The following is a 21,903-nucleotide window of genomic DNA, read 5'->3' as shown; positions in this document are numbered from 1 at the left end:
TCCCCCAGGAGGGACAAAGGGAGGATTGCCAGCTGTGAGGGTAGGCTCAACCCTGTAGGTGGGAAAAGAAGGGAGGATGAGACCAATGACCAATCGCCACATCACCACAGCCACCAAAGATGTAACCACACCTATAATAAAGATACACACACTTGAACTACAAAAAATTCAAATAATACCAAAAGCAGCTGGTTGTAGCAATCAAATACAATGAAATAATCAAACATAAAAATGAACAACTACAATACACCAAAGAACTTTGAAAAATATATAAAACATTATACAAAAAACTGTTGATCATAAAAATTGACCAAAATTTCAACTTTTATTTAACCCCCAAACCCCAAATCCATCTGAATTCACAATGAAGGATTTTAATTTATTGTATTCACCTTGAAGCCCATCATCAGGGACTAGCAAACTAAGCCAAATTTGCAATCTGCCAAGTTTACCATCATGTTTAAAAATAAAGTGTCTTGCTACCAGAGACATCAAATAGTATGGCTATATGTCATAAATATGATCATGGAGACTCTTTCTGACCATGTGGAAGTCCCGCACGCACATGTCAGGATGTAGACTACTCCCATTGTTTCACATGTGACACTACCAAAATATTTAAAGTAGCTGACTTCGGACAACTCTTCCTGACACCAAGAGGTAAGAAGGTGATAGGGGAGGGAGCTCCAGCACACAGCCTGTCATTGACAGCCTCAGCTCTGTTCCTGTGTGCTGGGTAAAGGGGGTGTGTTCCTTCCCTCCAATCAGCTCTCACTTAGCTCTACCAAGTGTAATTGAGCTTCTCGCTCCCTGCTTTTCAAAGCTTTTCAGTGCTGAGAGATCCTTTGTAAATTATGGACATTGACTGGATGTACAGGACAGATGGCTACAGATAAACATATACAACTTATGTGGGAGGATTTGTTTAATCTCCGTGTATCACCTGATGTTCTGTAAATTTTATAGATAGACAAATCCTTTCTTCATCAAATCAAATAAAAACAAGAGTGTGGGACTTTGAATGAGGTTGACTGGACAAGGAAATTTATTGCAAAAAATACAACAACATATGAGGGTATAATTGCATAGACACACACAGAGATATGGTAGATAGCATGGTACAATATTAGTACAGACAAATGCAGATACAATACAATACAATGTTTCTCGGATCACATGCGAATCTCTCTGAAATAAATAAGTACAATAAAACCTCATAATCTCTGTGTGTTCATAATATAAAATGTAAAATATAATGATACGCTAAAATATTTGAGTAATCGTAGGCTCGACGCGTTTCATGGACCTCCGTCCATTCATCAGGAGCTTGGATATATGTCTAAGGGTGAGAATATGGATTGTATGAATATATTATTTTACGTAATGAATTAATTGGAAAGTATATAAAAAAGGAAGGAGACACTACCTTAAGCAGTATCAAAATTCATGAGTTATCCAGTCTGGGAATGAGGGACCACAGGAGATCCGGAGAAAGCCTAACCCGGGGCTTTATGATATGATTATGAATCCTTTCTTCATATTGATTAATGGTTCTAAATTAACAATATCTACTGCAGTAGGCAACAAACACAAAAAGATACGCTCAGAATCTTTCCAAATCACTGTTCTATTTATTCTGTGCAATTGAAGATTTTTATACACATGATTACGTAGCTATCACATTATTATTACAATTGTACTTTCATGGTAACAAGGGACGTAACATAAGCAAGCTAATTTCCAATCAGGACTCGAAAGAAAGCAAACATGTAATCAAAACATTATTAGTGCACAATGAGTGCGGTGTATAGGCAAAGCATAAAAAGACAAAATAGAATACAGTTATACGCAGAATGAACAATTTCTTTAACCACTTGCCAACCGCCCATCGCATATATACTGCGGCAGGCTGGCTCGGCTGCGCGAATCGACGTATGGGTACATCGGTTCACGGGAGTGGTACTGGGGAACGCTACCAACCCCACTAGGCAGCGGTGATGCCGATCCACGGGACTGGTGGCACTGATTGCCGCCGGGCACCCGCGATCGCTCCCCGCTGAGAGAGAAGGACGGTCAGCTGTTGTAAACACAGAAGACTGTTGTTCTTTCTGAAATGATCACAGAACAGTGGTGATCCTTCTATATAGGATCACAGGTCTCTATGATCATTTCACAAGCCCATCCCCCATACAGTTAGAAAACACTCCCCTAGGCTCACACTTAACCCTTTGATCACCACTGTGTTAAGCCCTTCCCTGCCAATGTCATTATTACAGTAACAGTGCATATTTTTAGCACTGATTACTGTAGTAATGTCACTGGTCCCCCAAAATGTCAGTTAGGCATCCGATCTGTCCACCGCAATGTCGCAGTCCCACTAAAAATCTCAGATCGCCACCATTACTAGTAAAAAAAAAAAAATGAAACAAAATAAAAATGAAATAAATCTTTCCCCTAGTTTGTAGACGCGATAACATTTGCACAAACCAATAAAAATACACTTAGGGGTGTGATGTCACCTCCCTGCCTTTCCATCCCGTCAATCAGAGAAGGCTTTGCACTCATTCAGAAAATGCATAGCATTCGCTGAATGGTGCCTGGGGCAAGTTGGAGCAATGTAACTGTACTGCCTCATACACACTGGACCTTATAAAAAAGCCAGTAGCATTAGCTGTAGGAAGCTGTAGCTGTAGAATTCATTTTTTTAGCGGTTTTCAGCGTTATGTTAGCTGTAGCATTTTTTGGCTTTTTTTTTGCAAAACTGTACTCCCATAAAAGCTTATGGCTAAAAAAAGCTGATGAGCGTCAAATAGCTGTGTTTTCTTGTGTTTTTTAGCATAGTTTTTCAGCTTTTTTCAGAGTTAGAGCATTTTTACAGCTAAAAGATTGTACGGCGGCAGGTCGGCTCTCCCAGGCAAAGTCCTGTACATGTACGGCGCTCGCCTGGGAGGAGCTAGGGGGCTAGCACGCGCCGCCGGCAGTGCACTCCCGCCCCCGCTTGTCAGCGGGGAAGCCAGTGCGTGTTACAGGCGGCACCCGCGATCCCCCCCCCCCCCCCCGCTGACAGAGAAGGACGGACGGCTGATGTAAACACAGCCGTCTGTCCTTCTCCCTGAGATGATCACAGAGACCATGCAATCCTGCTATACAGGATCGCATGTCTCTATGGTCATCTCACAAGCCCAACCCCCCCACAGTTAGAATCACTCCCCTAGGCTTACATTTAACCCCTTGATCACCAATAGTATTAACCCCTTCCCTGCCAATGGCATTATTACAGTAACAGTGCATATTTTTAGCACTGATTACTGTAGTAATGTCCCTGGTACCCCCAATAGTGTCAAAAATGTCAGTTAGGGGTCTGATCTGTCTGCCAAATTGTTGCAGTCCTGCAAAAAATCGCAGATCACCGCAGAATGTGAAAAATATTGTTTTCTTTTCAAAATTGTCGCTCTTTTTTTGTTTATAGCGCAAAAAAATAAAAATCGTACAGGTGATCAAATACCACCAAAAGAAAGCTCTGTTTGTGGGAAAAAAAGGACATCGGTTGGGTACAGCGGCGCACGACCGCAGAATTGTCCGTTAAAGTAACGCAGTGCCGAATCGCAAAATAGGGCCTGGTCATTAAGCAGCAAAATCTTCCGGTGGTTAAAGATGAATGATATGGATATTGTATAATCAATTTTGGAATGAATGCAGTTTTCCAAACGAAAACCACATTCACTGTTAGAATTTCGCTCATTCGAGAAAAGATATCCATCTTGCTCCTTCAATTTTTTTTCCTTATTGCTGTTTGAAACAATGTTCAAGTGTAACCCGTTTATCCATTAGAAAATTGAATGACTGTTCCGAAATCAAATTTATTTATTTATATTAAACAAAATTCTGCCTGTTTGTGATCAATACAAAACGTCTATGTAGCACACAGTAATCATAATATTCTTATTACACTCTCATTTGAACGACTGCTGAAATCAGAATGGTTGCAAGGGGCAAAGCCGGTCCTTTCCTCTCTTCTGAATTTCCTACAAATGCTGTTCCCAGTGATATGTGATCTGCTTGGTATGCACTGTGAGTTTAATAGTTAAGAGCAGGAAAATAGCTGCCTGACTTACCAACTGCTGGTCCTAGTGAACCTCAGTCTTTTCATCTGTTCCACAGATGTTTGTATGGAGAGTGGGCAGATGGCCAATTCTGCTAAAGACTGCCAAATCCAAGTGCAATTCAAGCAAAGAAACTGCACATTTACTGCAAATGTTATGTCTCTCAGCCAATTTATACCTTAAATATGGTTTTGTTTACATATCACTTACTGCATATGTCACTAGGTTGTATTTTATTAAAGTGATATCCTTATTCTCTAAAAATAATTAGTTTTCAATCTTATTTTATTAGAAAATACAAGTAAACACAAGAAAAAAGGGAAGACAAAAATTCTCTCCAGAACCCTCTTACTTAATACCACATAACATAATACCAAGTATTTCATGTTAATGTTAGAAATATAGATATCAAACATTTCATATCTATCAAACATTATAGCTACACAGAGTACTTTATCTTACAAAACCTAACTATATTGTAGTAAAACCAACTCATATCATAATTATAATCCCATAACTAAATGCTCCTCTGAGTACTTAATCCTGATTTACAAATACATCAAAATGTCTTAGTTGGCTTAATGACATGATGTAAATCATTCTCAACCGAACAGGGGGGAAAAAGAAAAAAGAAAAAAAAAAAAATATATATATATATATATAAATAAATAAATAAGAACAAATAAATAAGAAATAAAAATAATCCATACACATCATTTGCTTCATGGCACTGTAATCTACTTTTCGTGAAATCGTTTCTTATTGTGTTTTTCTCCCTCCTAGTAATGTCCTTCATCAACTTCCAAACCACTCCTTTTCCCTCTCAGTGCTTTGGAATAAGCAGTGCATGTTGGTTGTGGATTACAAACACTACAAATCCCATAGTCCATGGTCCATCTTGGGAATGAGCAAGATGGGGCAACAGGAAGAGACTTTTCACACTAAATTAAAACTTTTTTTTTTTCTTTCCCTTCTTCCCCTTCCCTCTCTCACATTTGGACTTTTTTCTTTTAATTGGTTTTATAAAAAAAAAAAAAGGTTTTTTTTTGTGGCTAGGCGAAAATTACATCCCCCCCCCCCATTTCTGCACATGAACAGATGGGTCTCAGGGGTTCGGGTCCTGGCAGAGCCCTGTGGTACATGTGTACATGTGTGGGTTTCCTGTGCATGTGCGAATATACAACCAGTATGGGAATTTCAACACTCCAATTGGCTTGTTTACACATGACTGACTTGCCCCCACATCTGTGCAGGTGTGTCGCAGGGTCTTCTAGGACCCAAAGGTTGGGCAGAGCCCTTTGGGACATCTGTGTGTGCACCAGACCAAAAAAGATGGCAGCGCTGGGAGTCGGGGCTGAAGCTTAAGGGTAGCGAAGTTCCTCTTTAGGAATATATGCTTGAATCGAATTTTTTTAAAACCAGAATTTAGTGTCACTTTAAATTGTAGTGTACAGTGTGTGTGTGTGTGTATATATATATATATATATATATATATATATATTCATATTTATATATATATATTTTTTAGCTGCTCAAAGGTAATGGGAATTTTAGTCCTTCCCCATTTATGTTATAGAGAAACTGTAACTCTTCTTTTCATTGCTCATTACAATTAAAGCGTTTGCACAAATGGCCATCACCATACTTAAGGTGATTTGCCAAATAATACATGCCCAGCTTAACTATTGTCTGATTGAGCAAAAATGCACCTCACTGTATTTAATCTGCAGAGGCCAAAAACCATTTAGCCTAAATGAACCCATACTTGGATGGGCATACATTTATTGGTCTCCTGGGATCAAAGTGTCAGCACTAAGAAAAAATAACAAAAAAGTGTGACGGAAAATCACAGTAAAAATCTGAAAGTTTTGCCTAATTGGTGCTTGTCATCAAATTCAGCAAATAAAAGCTACCACTTTATTAGGTAAGAACAATAGCTCTTTTTTATCTTTTGTTTCAGCTGAAAATCAGCCCCATATATATATTTTTTAGGTAGAGTCACTTTACTGGGTAATCCTGTCCATATGTCTACCCCTGTTTCCTTAAGGCCCAACTCCAGGTGCAAATGAAATTTGGAAAATTCATTGTGCATCAATTTTCTTACTCCTCAGTCTTTATTCAAAACATCTCTTCCTAAGCTATCGGTTAGTGTAATGGATCAAAGTCAGTGTTCACTAGAAGCCAAATTAAATTCCTCTCCTAGGGATTTTTCCCCACCTGTTATCTTCTTTGGTACTGGTTTCTTCTCTGCCCCATGAGCTCTCCTGCTTCATGAAGCCTATGAGAGCGGATCGGGCCATGGGAAGTTTCACCTCCACCAATAGGACATATTGTATCTAAATCATGCAGGTAGTGATGTGGGCATCCAAAGAAGGACCCCTGAAGGTAAGCAGAAGAGAAGAAGACTGTCATGTGACGGTGGCTTTAGGTAAAGAAAGTTGAACTAAACCCCCTTATCGTATAGAGACAAGGAAGCTGCCATCTTGGCCTCTGTTTGATGTGCAGTTACCATTTAGCTGCACATGTAAAATGTTAGGACACCAGCCATTTGATGGCTTCACAGTTCAGTTGAGAGCAGTACCTTTGACAGTTATCATTCATGGCATGCCTTTGATATAGCTGTTTTGGGAAACCGTTAAATCAATGGGTTTAGTTTCACTTTAAAATGGGCACTTGGATTTCTCTTTCGTTCATTGATGGACACAGCTCCTTAGGATTCTTGGCCATTGGATTATACTGCCCCCTACAGGAGTAGGACAAAAGGCAGAAAAAATAACTTGATATGATATAAAATATACCTGCGCCCCTAAAAAAGCAGCATACTCCTAAACTCCTGGTAAGTAAGAATAAGATAAAAACAAAGGGAGTAGCGCTAAAATATATGAAAAAGGTTGAATAGTCAAATGCTTCAAATAGTTAACACTGATCTGACAGGATCATAAAGTTGACAATGTGTGGGTTACACAGATGTACCTAGTGTCAAAACAATGTAAATGAAAGGCACTGATCTATCAGGATCATACAGTTGAACATGTAAAATATACAGATATAACTAGTGTCAAAACGTTGAACAGTCCACTCAAAAGGTAAATGATCCAACAGATATTCAGATAAAGTTCAATTCAGATGGTAGTATGGTAAAACTTCCACCCTGGTGAATGATATGATGACAAACAGCTTGTGATCCCATCCACCACACAGAGTCTCTTACCAGAGAGAAAACGGAAATGCACAGCGAGTAGTTAAGGACTACTGCAGCCTGCTTCCAACGTGACAGCTCAGGTAGAATTCAACCACAGGGTATATACCAGCACTGGTTCCCTTCCGAAGTTTGGTGGAAACTCTCTCACAGAAGCAATATGGAGTGGGAAATTAAAGCGCGGGACAAGCCCATAGTGTAATACCGCCAAAGACAAGTTTATTTGCCAACAATAATAAGAATTGCACTCACCCACAAACAAAAAGGACAAGCATATAATTGCTGTGTTGCACCAGAGGCTTAAGGCGTTCAGTCTTCCTGGATCCACCAAAAAGATGACCGACCTCGGGCTTCTGGGTATGACGAGGTGACGCTGGATTAGCTCCTCCCAACGCGTTTCGTCATTACGACGTTGTCAAGGTTGTCACGCCCCCTTGTAACTCTGGGCGATCAGGCCGATAACTGGATGGGTCATCTCCGGGGGCTTCCAGTGCGTCAGACTATGCCACGGCGGTGGCTTATGTCAATCACCAGGGCGGAACAAAAAGTGTGTTGGCAACTTTGGAGGTAGTCAGCATTCTATGGTGGGCAGAATGGCCCTCTCCACCGTACACATAACAGGAGTGGAAAACTGGCAGGCAGATTATCTCAGTCGGCAGGCGTTGGACGAAGGGGAGTGGTCCCTTCACCTAGGCGTGTTTCATCAGATATGTCTCAGGGGGGCACCCCAGAGGTGGATCTGTTGGCATCCCGGCTCAACAGAAAAGTTCAGAGGTTTGTGGCATGGTCGTGGGATCCTCTGGCAGACGCCACAGACACTCTGGTGGCCCCATGGGGACAGTGTCGTCTGATCTACGCTTTCCCTCCTCTCAAGCTTCTGCCAAGGCTCTTGCGCAGAATCATGGCAGAAGATATTCCGGTCATTCTAGTGGCCCCGGACTGGCCTCGTTGGTCTTGGTATGCCAACCTGGTTCAGCTGGTCGCTGAGGTCCCTTGGAAACTGCCTTTCAGGGAGGATCTGCTGTCCCAAGGGCAAATCTTCCATCCTGCTTTACAGTCACTGGCTTTGACAGTTTGGCTCTTAAAAGCCAGGTGCTGAAGGATAGAGGTTTCCCCGAGTCAGTGATTCCAACACTGCTGAAAGCTAGGAAGTCTACCCCTAGGAAGATCTACCACCCTACATGGAAAGCGTACGTTTCGTGGTGTGAGTCGATGGGGTTCACCGTCACTCTTTTTTTTTTTGGCGGGCTCCTGTCTTGACCTTCCTTCAATGAGGGGTTGAGCAGAAATTGGCCTTTAGTACCATCAAGGGCCAGGTGTCGGCCTTGGCGGTCTTCTTTCAATGACCCCTGGCCTTGCACTCCCTGGTGCGTACTTTTATTCAAGTGGTTCGACATCTGACTCCACCGGTGCGGTCTCCTCTACCACCCTGGGATCTGAACCTGGTGCTTTCAGTTCTCCAGAAGCCTCCCTTTGAAAAAATTCAGGAGATTCCCCTGCTTACGCTGTCCCAGAAGGTGGCCTTTTTGGTGGCTATCACCTCTGCTCATAGGGTGTTGGAACTGGCACATTATCTTGTCGCACCCCTACTGGGTGGTCCACAGATATAAGGTGGTTCTTCACCCATGTCCGTCGTTCCTTCCTAAAGAAGTCTCTGATTTCCATTTGAATGAAGACATTGTGTTGCCTTCCCTGTGTCCCAGGCACAAACATCCTAAGAAATTTGCGTTGCATGCCCTGGATGTGGTTCGGGTGATTTGGGTTTATCTGGCAGCTACGGAGTCTTTTGGGAAGTCAGACTCACTGTTTGTGCTAACGGATGGGCCAAGAAAATAGCTGTCTGCTTCTTCTGCGACCATTTCAAGATGGATCAGACAGACGGTGACTCAAGCCTTTTCAATCAGGGGTCAGGTTCCTTCTTCCCTATCATGGCGCACTCTACTTGGGCGCTTAGTGCTTCTTCCATCATCAGGCGTCAGTGGAGCACATTTGCAAGGCAGCCACCTGGTCATGTGTGTCCCCCCTTAACAGAATTTTATAAAGTGGATATGTTGGTATCTGCGGATGCTTTCTTTGGCCGCAAGGTTTTGCAGGCTGCTGTTTAGAGGGTCTGTTCCCTCTTTGGGGGTGTATTGTTCAGGTGGGCTCCAGTTGTTTTTTGTTGAGCTCCTGTTACCTGGTTGGCTATTGTTTAGCCTTGGGATTTTTTGTTGTCCCATCCCTCATGTTTGGCACTGCTTTGGGATGTCCCAATAGTCAAGAATTCTAAGGAGCTGTGTCCGTCAATGAAGGAAAGACGAAATGGGATTTTTGACTTACCGCAAAATCCATTTCTCTGCATTCATTGATGAACACAGCACCCACCCCTCTGTTGAGTTGTAATACTTCTGACACTGCTTGTAACAAAACTGTGGACCTATAGCAGAGAGGGGGAATATACCATCTGGGACTGGTTATAGGCGTAGTCAAGTTCTTTTTTCTGCCCAGTGTCCTGCTTCTGTAGGGGGCAGTATAACCCAATGGTCAAGAATCCTAAGGAGATGTGTCCATTAATGAACGCAGAGAAATTAATTTTAGGGTAAATCAAAAATCCCTTTTTTTCTTTATACCAGCTAACCGCTGGTATGAAAAAAAATAAAAAATCCAAATGCCTATTTTAAAGTAAAACCAAACCCATCGATTTACCTATTAGAGGGGGGTGTGAGGGGGTTGTTAATATCCTGGAGTTGGGCTTTAAATAAAATGTACACATCTTTTTAATGTGGACATTCATTTAAAACATTTTACAGCCTTTCTGTCAATGTTTTTGACTTTTTTCACCTTTCATTTTTTTGTGCCATGAGCTTGAGTACAGAAGATACAGATATGACATCGATCAATAACTTTGTATCTCTCAGCATGTATCACATTGGACCAAATCTGTGAAACTAATGAGATAGTGACATTCTGTTGTGTATAGATCTCTTGGGATAGAGTACATTAGCAAGAGCTTCATGTATTGTAGCGATCAGTATTCTATAGTGATCTGGATATTCATTATCAGTCCTGTTGGTACATGTGGCACTGTTCTAAACATGGGGCAAAATGATGGTACCCCATGGGGAGAATATTATATTATGTTCCTTTGTTTAAGAGGTAGAAAAAAAGAAACACAAATTCACATTTTGCAAGATCAAGAGGAAAATTATATTATTAGCATTATCAAAAAAATAATTCATTCTTAAAAAAAAGTATCTGTTTCTGGAACAAATAAAACATTGCTCCTCAACTCCTTCACACTACACAGGATCACAGGCACTCATAATAATAACATTATTATAAAAAGTTACTCCTTCTTGAAAACAAGAGATCTTTCCTTTATTCCTGTTTTATCTGACATATTTGACATTGACAGGAAATAATGAAAAGTCTTCAGAATAGGCATGCAGAAAGTATTACAAGGCTTTTTAAAATGATTGACTTTTTTAAATTCAAATTATAAATTAAATTTTTAGCAATAGAAACTACAACAAAATGGCTGCTGCACGATTTCCAGTCTCCACTAGATAAATGGCATCTAACACAACCAATAGGGTTCCCTTGATGAAGTCAGGAGACGGGACGTAACGCACAGGGCATCCCGGACCGGAAGTGATGTCGGAGACTTGCATGCTGCTTTATGTTTTAGCACAACTAGGCATTTTTTTATCGATTTGAATGTAAGAGTTACTATTTAAAAAAAAAAAAAACATTTATTTAAATCTACTACACTATGGGAGGTTACTTTGCTTTACCCTAACATATGTATTAAGTGTGGTGGATGGCGTTTTAAAGGGACCACTACCAAGGATTTCCTAAACACATCTGAAAGACCTGGATCTAGGCTAGGCTTGGTGGAACATCGCCCTGAGTATTGTAATCAAAAGGATTATTTGATTACTCATTAAGGTGAGAGTTCTGGGAGCACAGAGGTGTCACAATTAGGTAAAAGTACACCATTTAATTTACACATATTCACACAAGAAGCACTTGATGTGGAATCAAGTGATTATAGTTGTCACATCACCGCTGAAGAATGAACTGTTCCTCACCTTACTGATTGCACTTTTGAAATGGACTGCGCTATTTTTATTCACTGTATATCTGATTTTATTTTTGTATTATGATATACTGTATATTGCAGGTTATAAAATTATTATTTGTCGATTCACATATATACTTCAGAGTTTGCGCAACACCAGTCTCTATATACACATATAATTTTATATATTTGTAGAACTGTCCCCGTAGGGCTTGCTGTGTGATGACTTCTTGGGTCTCCCTCTGTTTACCTGCAGACAGTCATTTAGGGACATTTCACACATTCATCCTTACTCCCCCAGTTGCTCGTTATTCAATAAACAGTCCAGGGGATTTGGTTTTATATTTATTGTGGAACTTGGATGGGAGAAGGGAATAATGTGATACTCCAACTTTAACTATTCACAGTAGATGAGGCTAGCTCTCACTTGGCCTCACTCTATAGCAGTAGACGTGATGCAACTACATTATCTTCAGAATACCCTCTAGCATCCCCTTTACTGATACCCGTCCACTGACTGTTCTAGCAGAAGGGGGAGGCCCTCTTAGATCTGTACTCACTATTTGCCGAATCAGATCCTCTCCAGTGTCTTCCTTCCAATCAGCCCTGCAGGACCTCTGGGTTCAGTTTTTCTCTAACTCTCAGGCCCTCAGGTCAACCCCCTGAGGCCGCATGACAGCTGTTTCAGAGGAGGGGCAGCCACCCCCACTCTCAAGCTGAAAAACCCTGAGCACATGTGCCCTTGGCATTTATAGTCACCCAGCATCTACCGAGGCACTTTCCTCTGCCAATCACCAGGGCTGTAACAAATGCCTGTGCACTCATTTGTCAGGTTTTCTCCCACTGCCTCCCTGTTGGACCATTGTGAAACATTTCAGACAAGCTGAGCTGCACTTGAGCACCATGAGCTGACCTCACTAATGAACCCTGCTCCCTGGTAGGCAGAGAGCAACACAAATTTACCTGGCAATCTCTGATAAGCAGAAAGACCCAAAAACTATACTCTCTCTCTAGCAGCTACCTAGGAGGGTGCTACATATTTTTTTCAGCATTATGTATGTTTTTAATGGTTTACAATTACATTTCTGTTTCTTGCTAGGAACCCACCACCGACCCTTCTTCATCCAGAACAATGGTGTAGAGGATTCAGCCACTTTATTGCACAGTAAGTACTATGTGTTTCAAATGTATAAACTATTGCATAATGATCTAATAACCAACTGGTTTTGTAAATGTATGTCCAATTACAAACTGAGCATATCTTCTCTAGGGTGTCAAAATAGGGTAGCCCTAAGAAGTTCTTATTTATGGTAATCCTTAACTTTTTTCAAATTCAAAACCTTGTTAAAAAAACAGCCGACCAAGGTGATCCATCTTACCTCTCTTGGTTACTGTGGCAAAAAGCTGTAACTCGCTCTTTTTGAAACAGGCTCAGGCTCCACCTATAGCCGTCTGGTTGAAAAGCTTAGCTGGAATAAATGAGTTGGAGGATCTGGTGGCCACTGAGAGAGGCCCCTGGGATAAATTCCTCAAAAAGTGGTTCTATTGGCACGAATTTGTATACTCTGATGAGTACAAGACCTTGCTGAATTAATTTATCCTAATTGGAGATTGTACTGAGGGGCTGGAACTGTTGGGGTCGTGGGTTTGACTGGATCCCCCCTACTCTCCCCCACCATACATCCCTCCCCCCTTTTTTTTTCTTTCTTACTCTCTTTCTCTTCTCTTTCCATTTCTTCCTCTCTCCTTCTCTTCTTCGTTTTGTCTTCTCTTTTTTAATTTTTTATTTTCTCTCTCTCTGGCTATGTTTTTCATTCACACCTGGTAAAAAATAAATCTCACGGTGTGCAGAGACTCTTTAGTGCCGGGCTTCCCAGAACATTCTATTAACGACCTGTGTGCTGCTCATGACTACCCTCTTTTTCCAAATGTTATGATTTTCTAATCAATGATATATTTTGACAATTTTTCCATTCGTTATGTGAGTTTTCTTAAAATGAAATAAGGTTTTGAAAAAAAAAAACAAAAAAAAGAACAGTCAACCAGAAATTACGATGGTTGTGTTCCCTGCTGTCCCTGATCTAAAAGACAGGTTTTAGGTCTGAGAAAAAGGACTGTTGTATCAGCAATGTGATGGCATCATTGTCAATGTATATTGGGAAATATCTGTGCAAAGGGTAGTGTAGCCTGTAAGCAAAAGCTGGATACACACTATCCAACTTTTGTGGTTAGATTTCCTTCAGATTTACCTTTTCTATGTAGTGCAAGGGCCTGCCAGATTGCATACAAATTGAAATTGTTTAGGTTTGACCTCATATTATATGGTTTTGGTAAGTCTAAAGGAAAAAGTCTTCAGAAAATCTTATAGTGTGTATGGCCCATAACAAGGCAGGTTGACACTGGGCTACATTCCCACCTGGATGTTCTTAAACTGGGCTTTGTCTGCGTCCTTTGTGACCACCTTGTGTTTCATATGGAAAGACAGCTTGCAGGACTGAGAATGAGGCTTGGACAGCGGTAAAACTGAGAGACGCATTGATGCTGACTTTTGGGCACATTAACAAGAACTGTTTGTTCGCTGTGTCAAAAATGATTGCTCGTTGAGGAGAGAGAATTCTATTGCTAGTGACTTTTTGGTGCATTAGCAAAAAAGGTTATGATCTTGTTTCTAATGGAGCAGTGCACATTCTAATAATACTTATAATAAAGTGAGACACACAAATTATATGTTCTATTTTTATTCCGTTATATGAATGGAGAATACGTACTTAGAAGTGTAAGCGTATAAGCCTTAAAGTATATGTGAACCCTGACCTTGTAAAACAACTCATTCAGTTTAAAATAGAAATGCAAGGTAAAACATTTGCGTGTGTATATATATATATATATATATATATATACATATATATATATATATATATATATATATATATATATACACAGTATATATATATATATATATATATATATATATATATATATATATATATCTATATATATATCTATATCTATATCTATATACAAACACACACACTATATTGTCAAAAGTATTGGGACACCTGCCTTTACACACACATGAACCTTAATGGCATCCCAGTCTTAGTCCGTAGGGTTCAATATTGAGTTGGCCCACCCTTTACAGCTGTAACAGCTTTAACTCTTCTGGGAAGGCTGTCCACAAGGTTTAGGAGTGTGTCTATGGAAATGTTTGACCATTCTTTCAGAAGCGCATTTGTGAGGTCAGGCATTGATGTCGGATGAGAAGGCCTGGCTCGCAGTATCCACTCGAATTCATCCCAAAGATGTTCTATTGGGTTGAGGTCAGGACTCTGTGCAGGCCAGTCAAGTTCTTCCACTCCAAACTCGCTCATCCATGTCTTTATGGACCTTGCTTTTTGCACTGGTCCAAATCATTTGGTGGAGGGGGGATTATGGTGTGGTGTTGTTTTGCAGTGGTTGGGCTTGGCCCCTTAGTTCCAGTGAAGGGAACCCTTGAGGCGTAAGCGAACCAAGACATTTTGGACAATTCATGCTCCCAACTTTGTGGGAACAGTTTGGGGATGGCCTCTTCTTTTTCCAACGTGACTGCGCACAAGTACACAAAGAAAGATTCATAAAGACATGGATGAACGAGTTTTTGGTGAGGAAAACTGACTGGCCTGCACAGAGTCCTGGCATCAACCTAACAGAGCACCTATAGGATGAATTAGAGTGGAGACTGCGAGCCAGACCTTCTCATCCAACATCAGTGCCTGACCTCACTAATGTGTTTCTGGAAGATTGGTCAAACTTTCCCATAGACACATTTCTAAACCTTGTGGACACTGCCTTCCTGGAAGGGTTGAAGCTGGTATAGCTGAAAAGGGTGGGGCAACTCAATATGTAACCCTACGGACTAAGACTAGGATGCCATTAATGTTCATATGCGTGTAAAGGCAGGTGTCCCAATACTTTTGACAATATAGTATGTGTATTTATATATATATATATAATATGTGTGTGTGTGTGTGTATATATGATTTTTTTTTATCCAAAAGTGGTCACATAACCTCTTTTCTCAGCTGCATAAAAGGCTTGGAGAGGTGGGGGTGGAGACTTCAGGGTAGGGGGGCATGTCAGCAGAAGGCAGAGGGAGAGAGCAGTACACTGATCAGCCCAGTAAAGAGCTGTGCAGGGGGATGTCAGCATAACTCCTGACCATAGGAAGACAGGCAGGCTGTTCTCCCATCACAGCCAGAAAACTGACCACACTGGGATGAATGTTCTTCTGTGCCTAGCGTGGTCAGTTTTGAATAGTTAAGCATGGGGGCTGGCAGGTTTTTCACACAAACAAAGAAATACAAAGAAAAGAGGATACTTGTTAACACTAGTACGAGGTACAACAGACAGACATCAGGAATATGAAATGTTGTGGTACCATACACTTTTATTAATGTGTTATTTTGTATACAAGCTATAGTCTTCACATTATATTGGCTGACCTGATATTATATATCGATTTTTTATTGGTATTTGAGTGAAGAGGTGTGAAGAAACAGTGCAGAAGTTCTACTGTATTTTTGTTTGAAGTCCAGCCTGTGTGACATCTGTAGCTTTCCCCATAGATACAAAGGAGAAATGAGTGTAGCCATGAACATGAAGCACAGGAAGCATGTTAGCTGCGGGTTTACCAAGTAAAAAATGTTATAAAAGAATACTATGTTTGGGGGGGTTAAATACGCTTTAAGCCTGCTACTCCTCTGTACAATTTTGGGCAACTTGTTGAAAACTTTAGTAAACTATCGAAACTGGTAAGAAAAGATTAGGAACAGTGGAATATACCTGCAATATTTATCAGAAGTATAAAAATGCTCTTAAACTTGTCTGAGTGAACACAACAATTTTTATTTTGAAATAATCTGAGGCGTTTTATTCACCGTCATTTTATGTGATTTTCAAAATAACGCACTAAACGAAAACGCAGCTAAGCAAAGCATTTATTTTAGATTTGTCTGCATACTTTGTTTATTCTTTTGGCTTCTTGACAAACCCAGCTCTTTGTTATCTCTGGAGGGGCCATAATGACTAAAGAAATAACCATTTTATCATCAGAAAACAGATTTTACCTCCTGCCTGGAAGTCATAGATAGAGCAAATGTTTTAATCTATGTGCCACCTTTTGCCGCGGTACCATTTCAGCCAGTGCTGATATGGAAGGTTAGCTGGGTATACTTCATGTAGGCACTCTTGATTCAGAGGATCACCATCCTGCTACACAACTCTCCTGTCCCCTCTTGTAGCACATACTGGATTTGTATTTTTTCCCTTGTTTACTGGGAATGATGAATGGATCACAGTTAAAGGAAAAGATAAGAGAAAGGCTCCATTATTTTTCTTGAATTAGGGATGATGGCAAGATAAAGATAACACATTCACAAGAAAATCTACTATAGCTGAACTCTAGGCATAGCAGTATATTTATATGTCTGTGAAAAAGTATTCCAATGCTAGCAAATAGAGTAATTTATTGGTAAATCTATAAAGGACCATATTTCACTTACATTTTGAAATATTTAAGGTAAAAAACACTTTGTGTCAGGACCCATATCTGAACGTGCAACCTCTGCTATGTCTGGCAGTATCTCTTCTTGCTGAGCCACATGAGATGCTGGACAGCTCTCCGCCTGATTCTTTAGACAACCCTGCCTTGTATCTTGTTTCTTCTGAACTTTCAACTCTTTGCTCCTCCCATGAACTTCCTATTTAAGCTATCCCTTTGCACTTCCTGTTTGCCATATTATTGTTCTCTCCCCAACCAATATCTCATGCTTGTCACTCCTGCTGCTGTTCGTATATTCTTTCCTGCTTGTTACTGACCTTTAGCCTTTTCCTCAACTATGCTTCTGCATAATTCCAACTTGCAACCACTTGTTAGTGACCTTTGGCTTGTTCACTAAATATGCTTTTGTTTGATCTCTACATGATATATCTGCTACTGGACCCCGGCTTGCTCACCTTCTGGCGGGGCGACCTTGAGGACCACGACCTGGTACTAACATGCAGCAAAACTATCTTCACTATCGGGAGCTCTGGTGAATACAGATTAGTGCTTAGACCCCACACCTCGTGTGAGCCTATGTCATCTGCTAGGGTGACCTGTTTGTATACCTATCTTGCTGGTCGGTGGGATCCTCTCTACTGCTATAGCTACTGGTTTCTGAGTCTGACCCCTGACCGTGACATTACATGAGCTGGGAGGCAAATGTGGTCATTGATTACTTTTTTGCCTTGACAAATTTTAGAAGCACTCATTTTGTGGGTTGCTAAAACAAGGAGCGGCCAAGTTTTGATCCATCTATGGGCAGGCTGGTTGTACAGAAGTTGATCTCTTGGTTGATTTCTGTACAACTAGCATGTTTGCTTGATCAGGACCTCCAGCTATAGCTGGCGGTGCTGTTGAGTGTATTCTGACTGCAGCAAAGCCTCCCGGCTGTCAGAATACAATAGCTCCACAATAAAGATTCCCTCATTCATACATTTGCTGGTTGAATAAAAGAAATTAATCATGTATGGCCTGCCTTAGTTTAAAGCTGAAGTTTACCTTTTTTTTTCTATGAAACTTTAGTGACATTACTTACCTGTAATGAAGTATGCCCCATGTCATGTAATTAGCTGTATCCTGAAAAACCTTTACTGCAGGGATGGTTAGTGGATCTCAAATCCGGACTCCACTTCCCGTACACGTATCGTCCAATAGGGGACTTCATCAGGGACTCCATCCTATTGGACAATACATGTACTGGAAGTGGAGCCGCACGTCACCCGCCACCATCCTTTGGATCAGCTGCACCTTGAAGCTGTGCTGTATGCATCGGCACCGTGTCTCTCTGGTCTAGAGGCACGGTGACATGAAGAGAACACTATGCTCTAATATGCTTTTATTTCAAGCTGTATGTAAGTGCAATACCTTCTTTTATGTTTAAAAATAAAGTGTGTTACAGAGAGCACTTAGAGTATCTCTCTCTTTTATATATGGTATGCACATTGATGAGTCCGGATTTGAGCAGCTGATAGAAGCCCTTGCCTGAGCAGTGGTTACTGAGGAGTGTTCCTGGTGATTAACCCCTTGGGGAAAGCACTATTTATTTCATTTTCAGGTGAGCGCGGTGTATTCACTGGTGAAGGGGACTGAGTTGTTTCCTTATTTCCTGCACAACCCAAATTGGATTGGGATCTTGCTGTCTATGGACTATCTTTTTATCTTGCGCTGCACTTTATTGTTTATGGAATGTTTTATGAGATAGCAGTGATTTATCTTTTGTGTTCAGCTGCAATATTTTATTTCATTTTACATCATCTGTCTGTGCTGATTGATTTTTGTATTAGGATTCATGTTTTATGAATTGGCTAGAGAACACAGCCTGCCTTTATAGTACATCTGCATGCCATGATCATCATTAACCTGGCATGCCACATTATCCTATTCCTGAACCTAAAAATGTCGATGACCCAAGCAAGAGCTCCAATGAAGCAATAGAGCAGCAGGAGAGCGTGGCAAAGGCTAGTATAAGTAGGTTTGAGAGGTAGGAAGCAAGGGAGGATTCTTGGATCTCCTCTCTATAGTGAATTTCTATTATATCTATGTTTATTACAGGTGTTTAAATAGCACCAATGATTTACACATATCTTTACACACTGTGCATTCACATCAGTCCCTGCTCTCAAGGAGCCAACAATCTACAATCCCTATCTAATATACATACATTATCTCACAAAAGTGAGTACACCTGACCCCTCACATTTTCAATATTTTATTTAAACTTTTAATGTGACAACACTGAAGAAATGACACTTTGCTACAATGTAAAGTAGTGAGTGTACAGCTTGTATATCAGTGTAAATTTGCTGTCCCCTGAAAATAACTCAAAACAAAGCCATTCATGTCTAAACCGCTGGCAACAAAAGTGAGTACCCACCCAAGTGAAAATGTCCAAATTGGGCACAATTAAACACTATCCCTCCCCGGTGTCATGTGACTTGTTAGTTTTACAAGGTGCGTATGGGGAGCCGGTGTGTTAAATTTGGTGTTATCACTCTCACTCTCTCATACTGCTCACTGGAAGTTCAACATGGCACCTCATGGCAAAGAACTCTCTGAGGATCTGAAAAAAAGAATTGTTGCTCTACATAAAGATGGCCTAGGCTATAAGAAGATTGCCAAGACCATGAAACTGAGCTGCAGCACGGTGGCCAAGACCATACAGTGGTTTAACAGGACAGGTTTCACTCAGAACAGGCCTCGCCATGGTCGACCAAAGACGTTGAGTGCACAGGCTCAGCATCATATCCAGAGGTTGTCTTTGGGAAATATACATATGAGTGCTGCCAGCATTGCTGCAGAGGTTTTAGGGGTGGGGGGTCAGCCTGTCAGTGCTCAGACCATACGCCGCACACTGCATCAAATTGGTCTGCATGGCTGTCGTCCCAGAAGAAAGCCTCTTCTAAAGATGATGCACAAGAAAGCATGCAAACAATTTGCTGAAGACCAGCAGACTAAGGACATGGATTACTGGAACCATGTTCTGTGGTCTGATGAGACCAAAATAAACTTATTTGGTTCAGATGTTGTCAAGCATGTGTGGCAGCAACCAGGTGAGTACAGTCCAGCATGGTGGTGGGAGTGTCATGGTCTTGGGGCTGCATGAATGCTGCTGGCACTGGGGAGCTACAGTTCATTGAGGGAACCATGAATGACAACATGTACTGTGACATACTGAAGCAGAGCATGATCCCCTCCCTTTGGAGATTGGGCCCCAAGGCCCCAACATGATAACGACCCCAAACACACCTCCAAGATGAACACTGCCTTGCTAATGAAGCTGAGGGTAAAGGTGATGGACTGGCCAAGCATGTCTCCAGACCTAAACCCTTTTGAGCATCTGTGGGGCATCCTCAAATAGAAGGTGGAGGAGTGCAAGTTCTCTAACATCCACCAGCTCCGTGATGTCGTCATGGAGGAGTGCAAGAGGACTCCAGTGGTAACCTGTGAAGCTCAGGTGAACTCCATGCCCAAGAGGGTTAAGGCAGTGCTGGAAAATAATGGTGGTCACACAAAATATTGACACATTGGGCCAAATTTTGACATATTCACTTAGGGATGTACTCTCTTTTGTTGCCAGTGGTTTTGACATTAATGGCTGTGTGTTGGGTATTTTGAAGGGACAGCAAATTTTCACTGCTATACAAGCTGTACACTCACTACTTTACATTGTAGCAAAGTGTCATTTCATTACTGTTGCCACATGAAAAGATATAATAAAATATTTAAAAAAATGTGAGGGGTGACTCACTTTTGTGAGATACTGTACATACTAGGGCCATTATGACCAGGAACCAATTAACCAACTAGCATGGCTTTGGAGTGTGATACTACACCAGAGTACCCATGGGAAACCTACTCAAGCACAGGATGAACAAGCAAACTCTATACAGGTAGTGCCGAGACCAGGATTCGAACTGGGTGCAAGGCAGACATGTTAATCACTAAGCACACAGATAAAATATTGAAGAAATATATATATATAGAGAAAGCACTCCTGTTAGAGATACAATAAAAGTAATGTCAAGGTGTAGGCTTGGTTTTCTTAAAAGGATCTGGAATGGAAGCTTTCTTTACAAGGGTTTTGGGCAACCTTGCCTTACTCCCCTAAAACCAGACAGTTGTGGGAAGTTCCCGTTTAGGAACACATTTGCAAACTTTTCTTCTGCTTTTCCCTGCTTAACCAGCTGAATTTCGATCCATCTATGGCCAGCATTACGCTAGCCATTCATGGTTCAAATCTCGGCTGGTTCAGCAGGAACCATCTGAGATTTGAACTGTTAGTTCGGCAGGCTGAATGTACCAAGTTGAACGATCGATCAACTTGGGTACAATTACTCTCCCGGATTTGCTTCCAATTATAGCAAGTGGCTGCTGTAGCCACTAGAGATAATCACTGCCTCCTTCCTGGGGGGGCGGCTTCTCCACCCGCCCCGCTGGGAGAAGAGAATTGCTGATTCCCCTGTCAACATTGTCTGTGTTAAGGGGGGAATCGTGTGAATTTCTTTCCCGAAACCCGTGGTTGCAGGAAGGAAATGTGCACATTGTATGGCCAGCCTTAGACTACACTGAGCCTCTTTATGTTAAAAACATCAAAACCATAAACATGTTTATCCCTTCTCACAAAATTGTTCATTGTGCATTTCTTGACCTTACATTATGCAATCTGCATTTTTTCGTAATGTAATCGTCTATGCCGGCAAGTTTTAAACGTGTTTTCTCTGTAATAGATCTTGAGGTAATGAAGCATAGAACAAGAGAAATGTATTAGGTATAAACAACAATTGAAAGAGAGCTGCAGTTTTTGTTCTTGTGGATAGTGGTAGACAGTGTGTTTGTTGGATTATAATTCCTTGTGCTCCTTGTTAGGGTTCAGGCCGCTTTTTATTCCTGTGAAATGACAGGCCAAGTCCAAAATAATAATCAGCGTTCCATTTATTTAAATTAAAACATCAGGGCACAT

The 21,903-nt window shown here is 41.1% G+C and overlaps 1 protein-coding gene across 1 annotated transcript in view; it reads left to right on the top strand.

The window, feature by feature from the left end:
- Nucleotides 1-21,903, top strand: part of MYO3B (myosin IIIB) — a 597,729-nt gene that overhangs the window by 216,886 nt on the left and 358,940 nt on the right. The window contains exon 9 of the mRNA XM_082260313.1: nt 12,462-12,527. Within this exon, the coding sequence (XP_082116439.1) occupies nt 12,462-12,527 (66 nt within the window). The remainder of the gene's footprint in view (nt 1-12,461; nt 12,528-21,903) is intronic.

The sequence above is a fragment of the Pelophylax lessonae genome (genome assembly GCF_965119305.1).
Source record: "Pelophylax lessonae genome assembly, chromosome: 6".
Lineage (NCBI taxonomy): Eukaryota > Metazoa > Chordata > Amphibia > Anura > Ranidae > Pelophylax > Pelophylax lessonae.
Note: the sequence above shows the minus strand (reverse complement) of the source record. Positions and strands in the feature narration are given on the sequence as shown.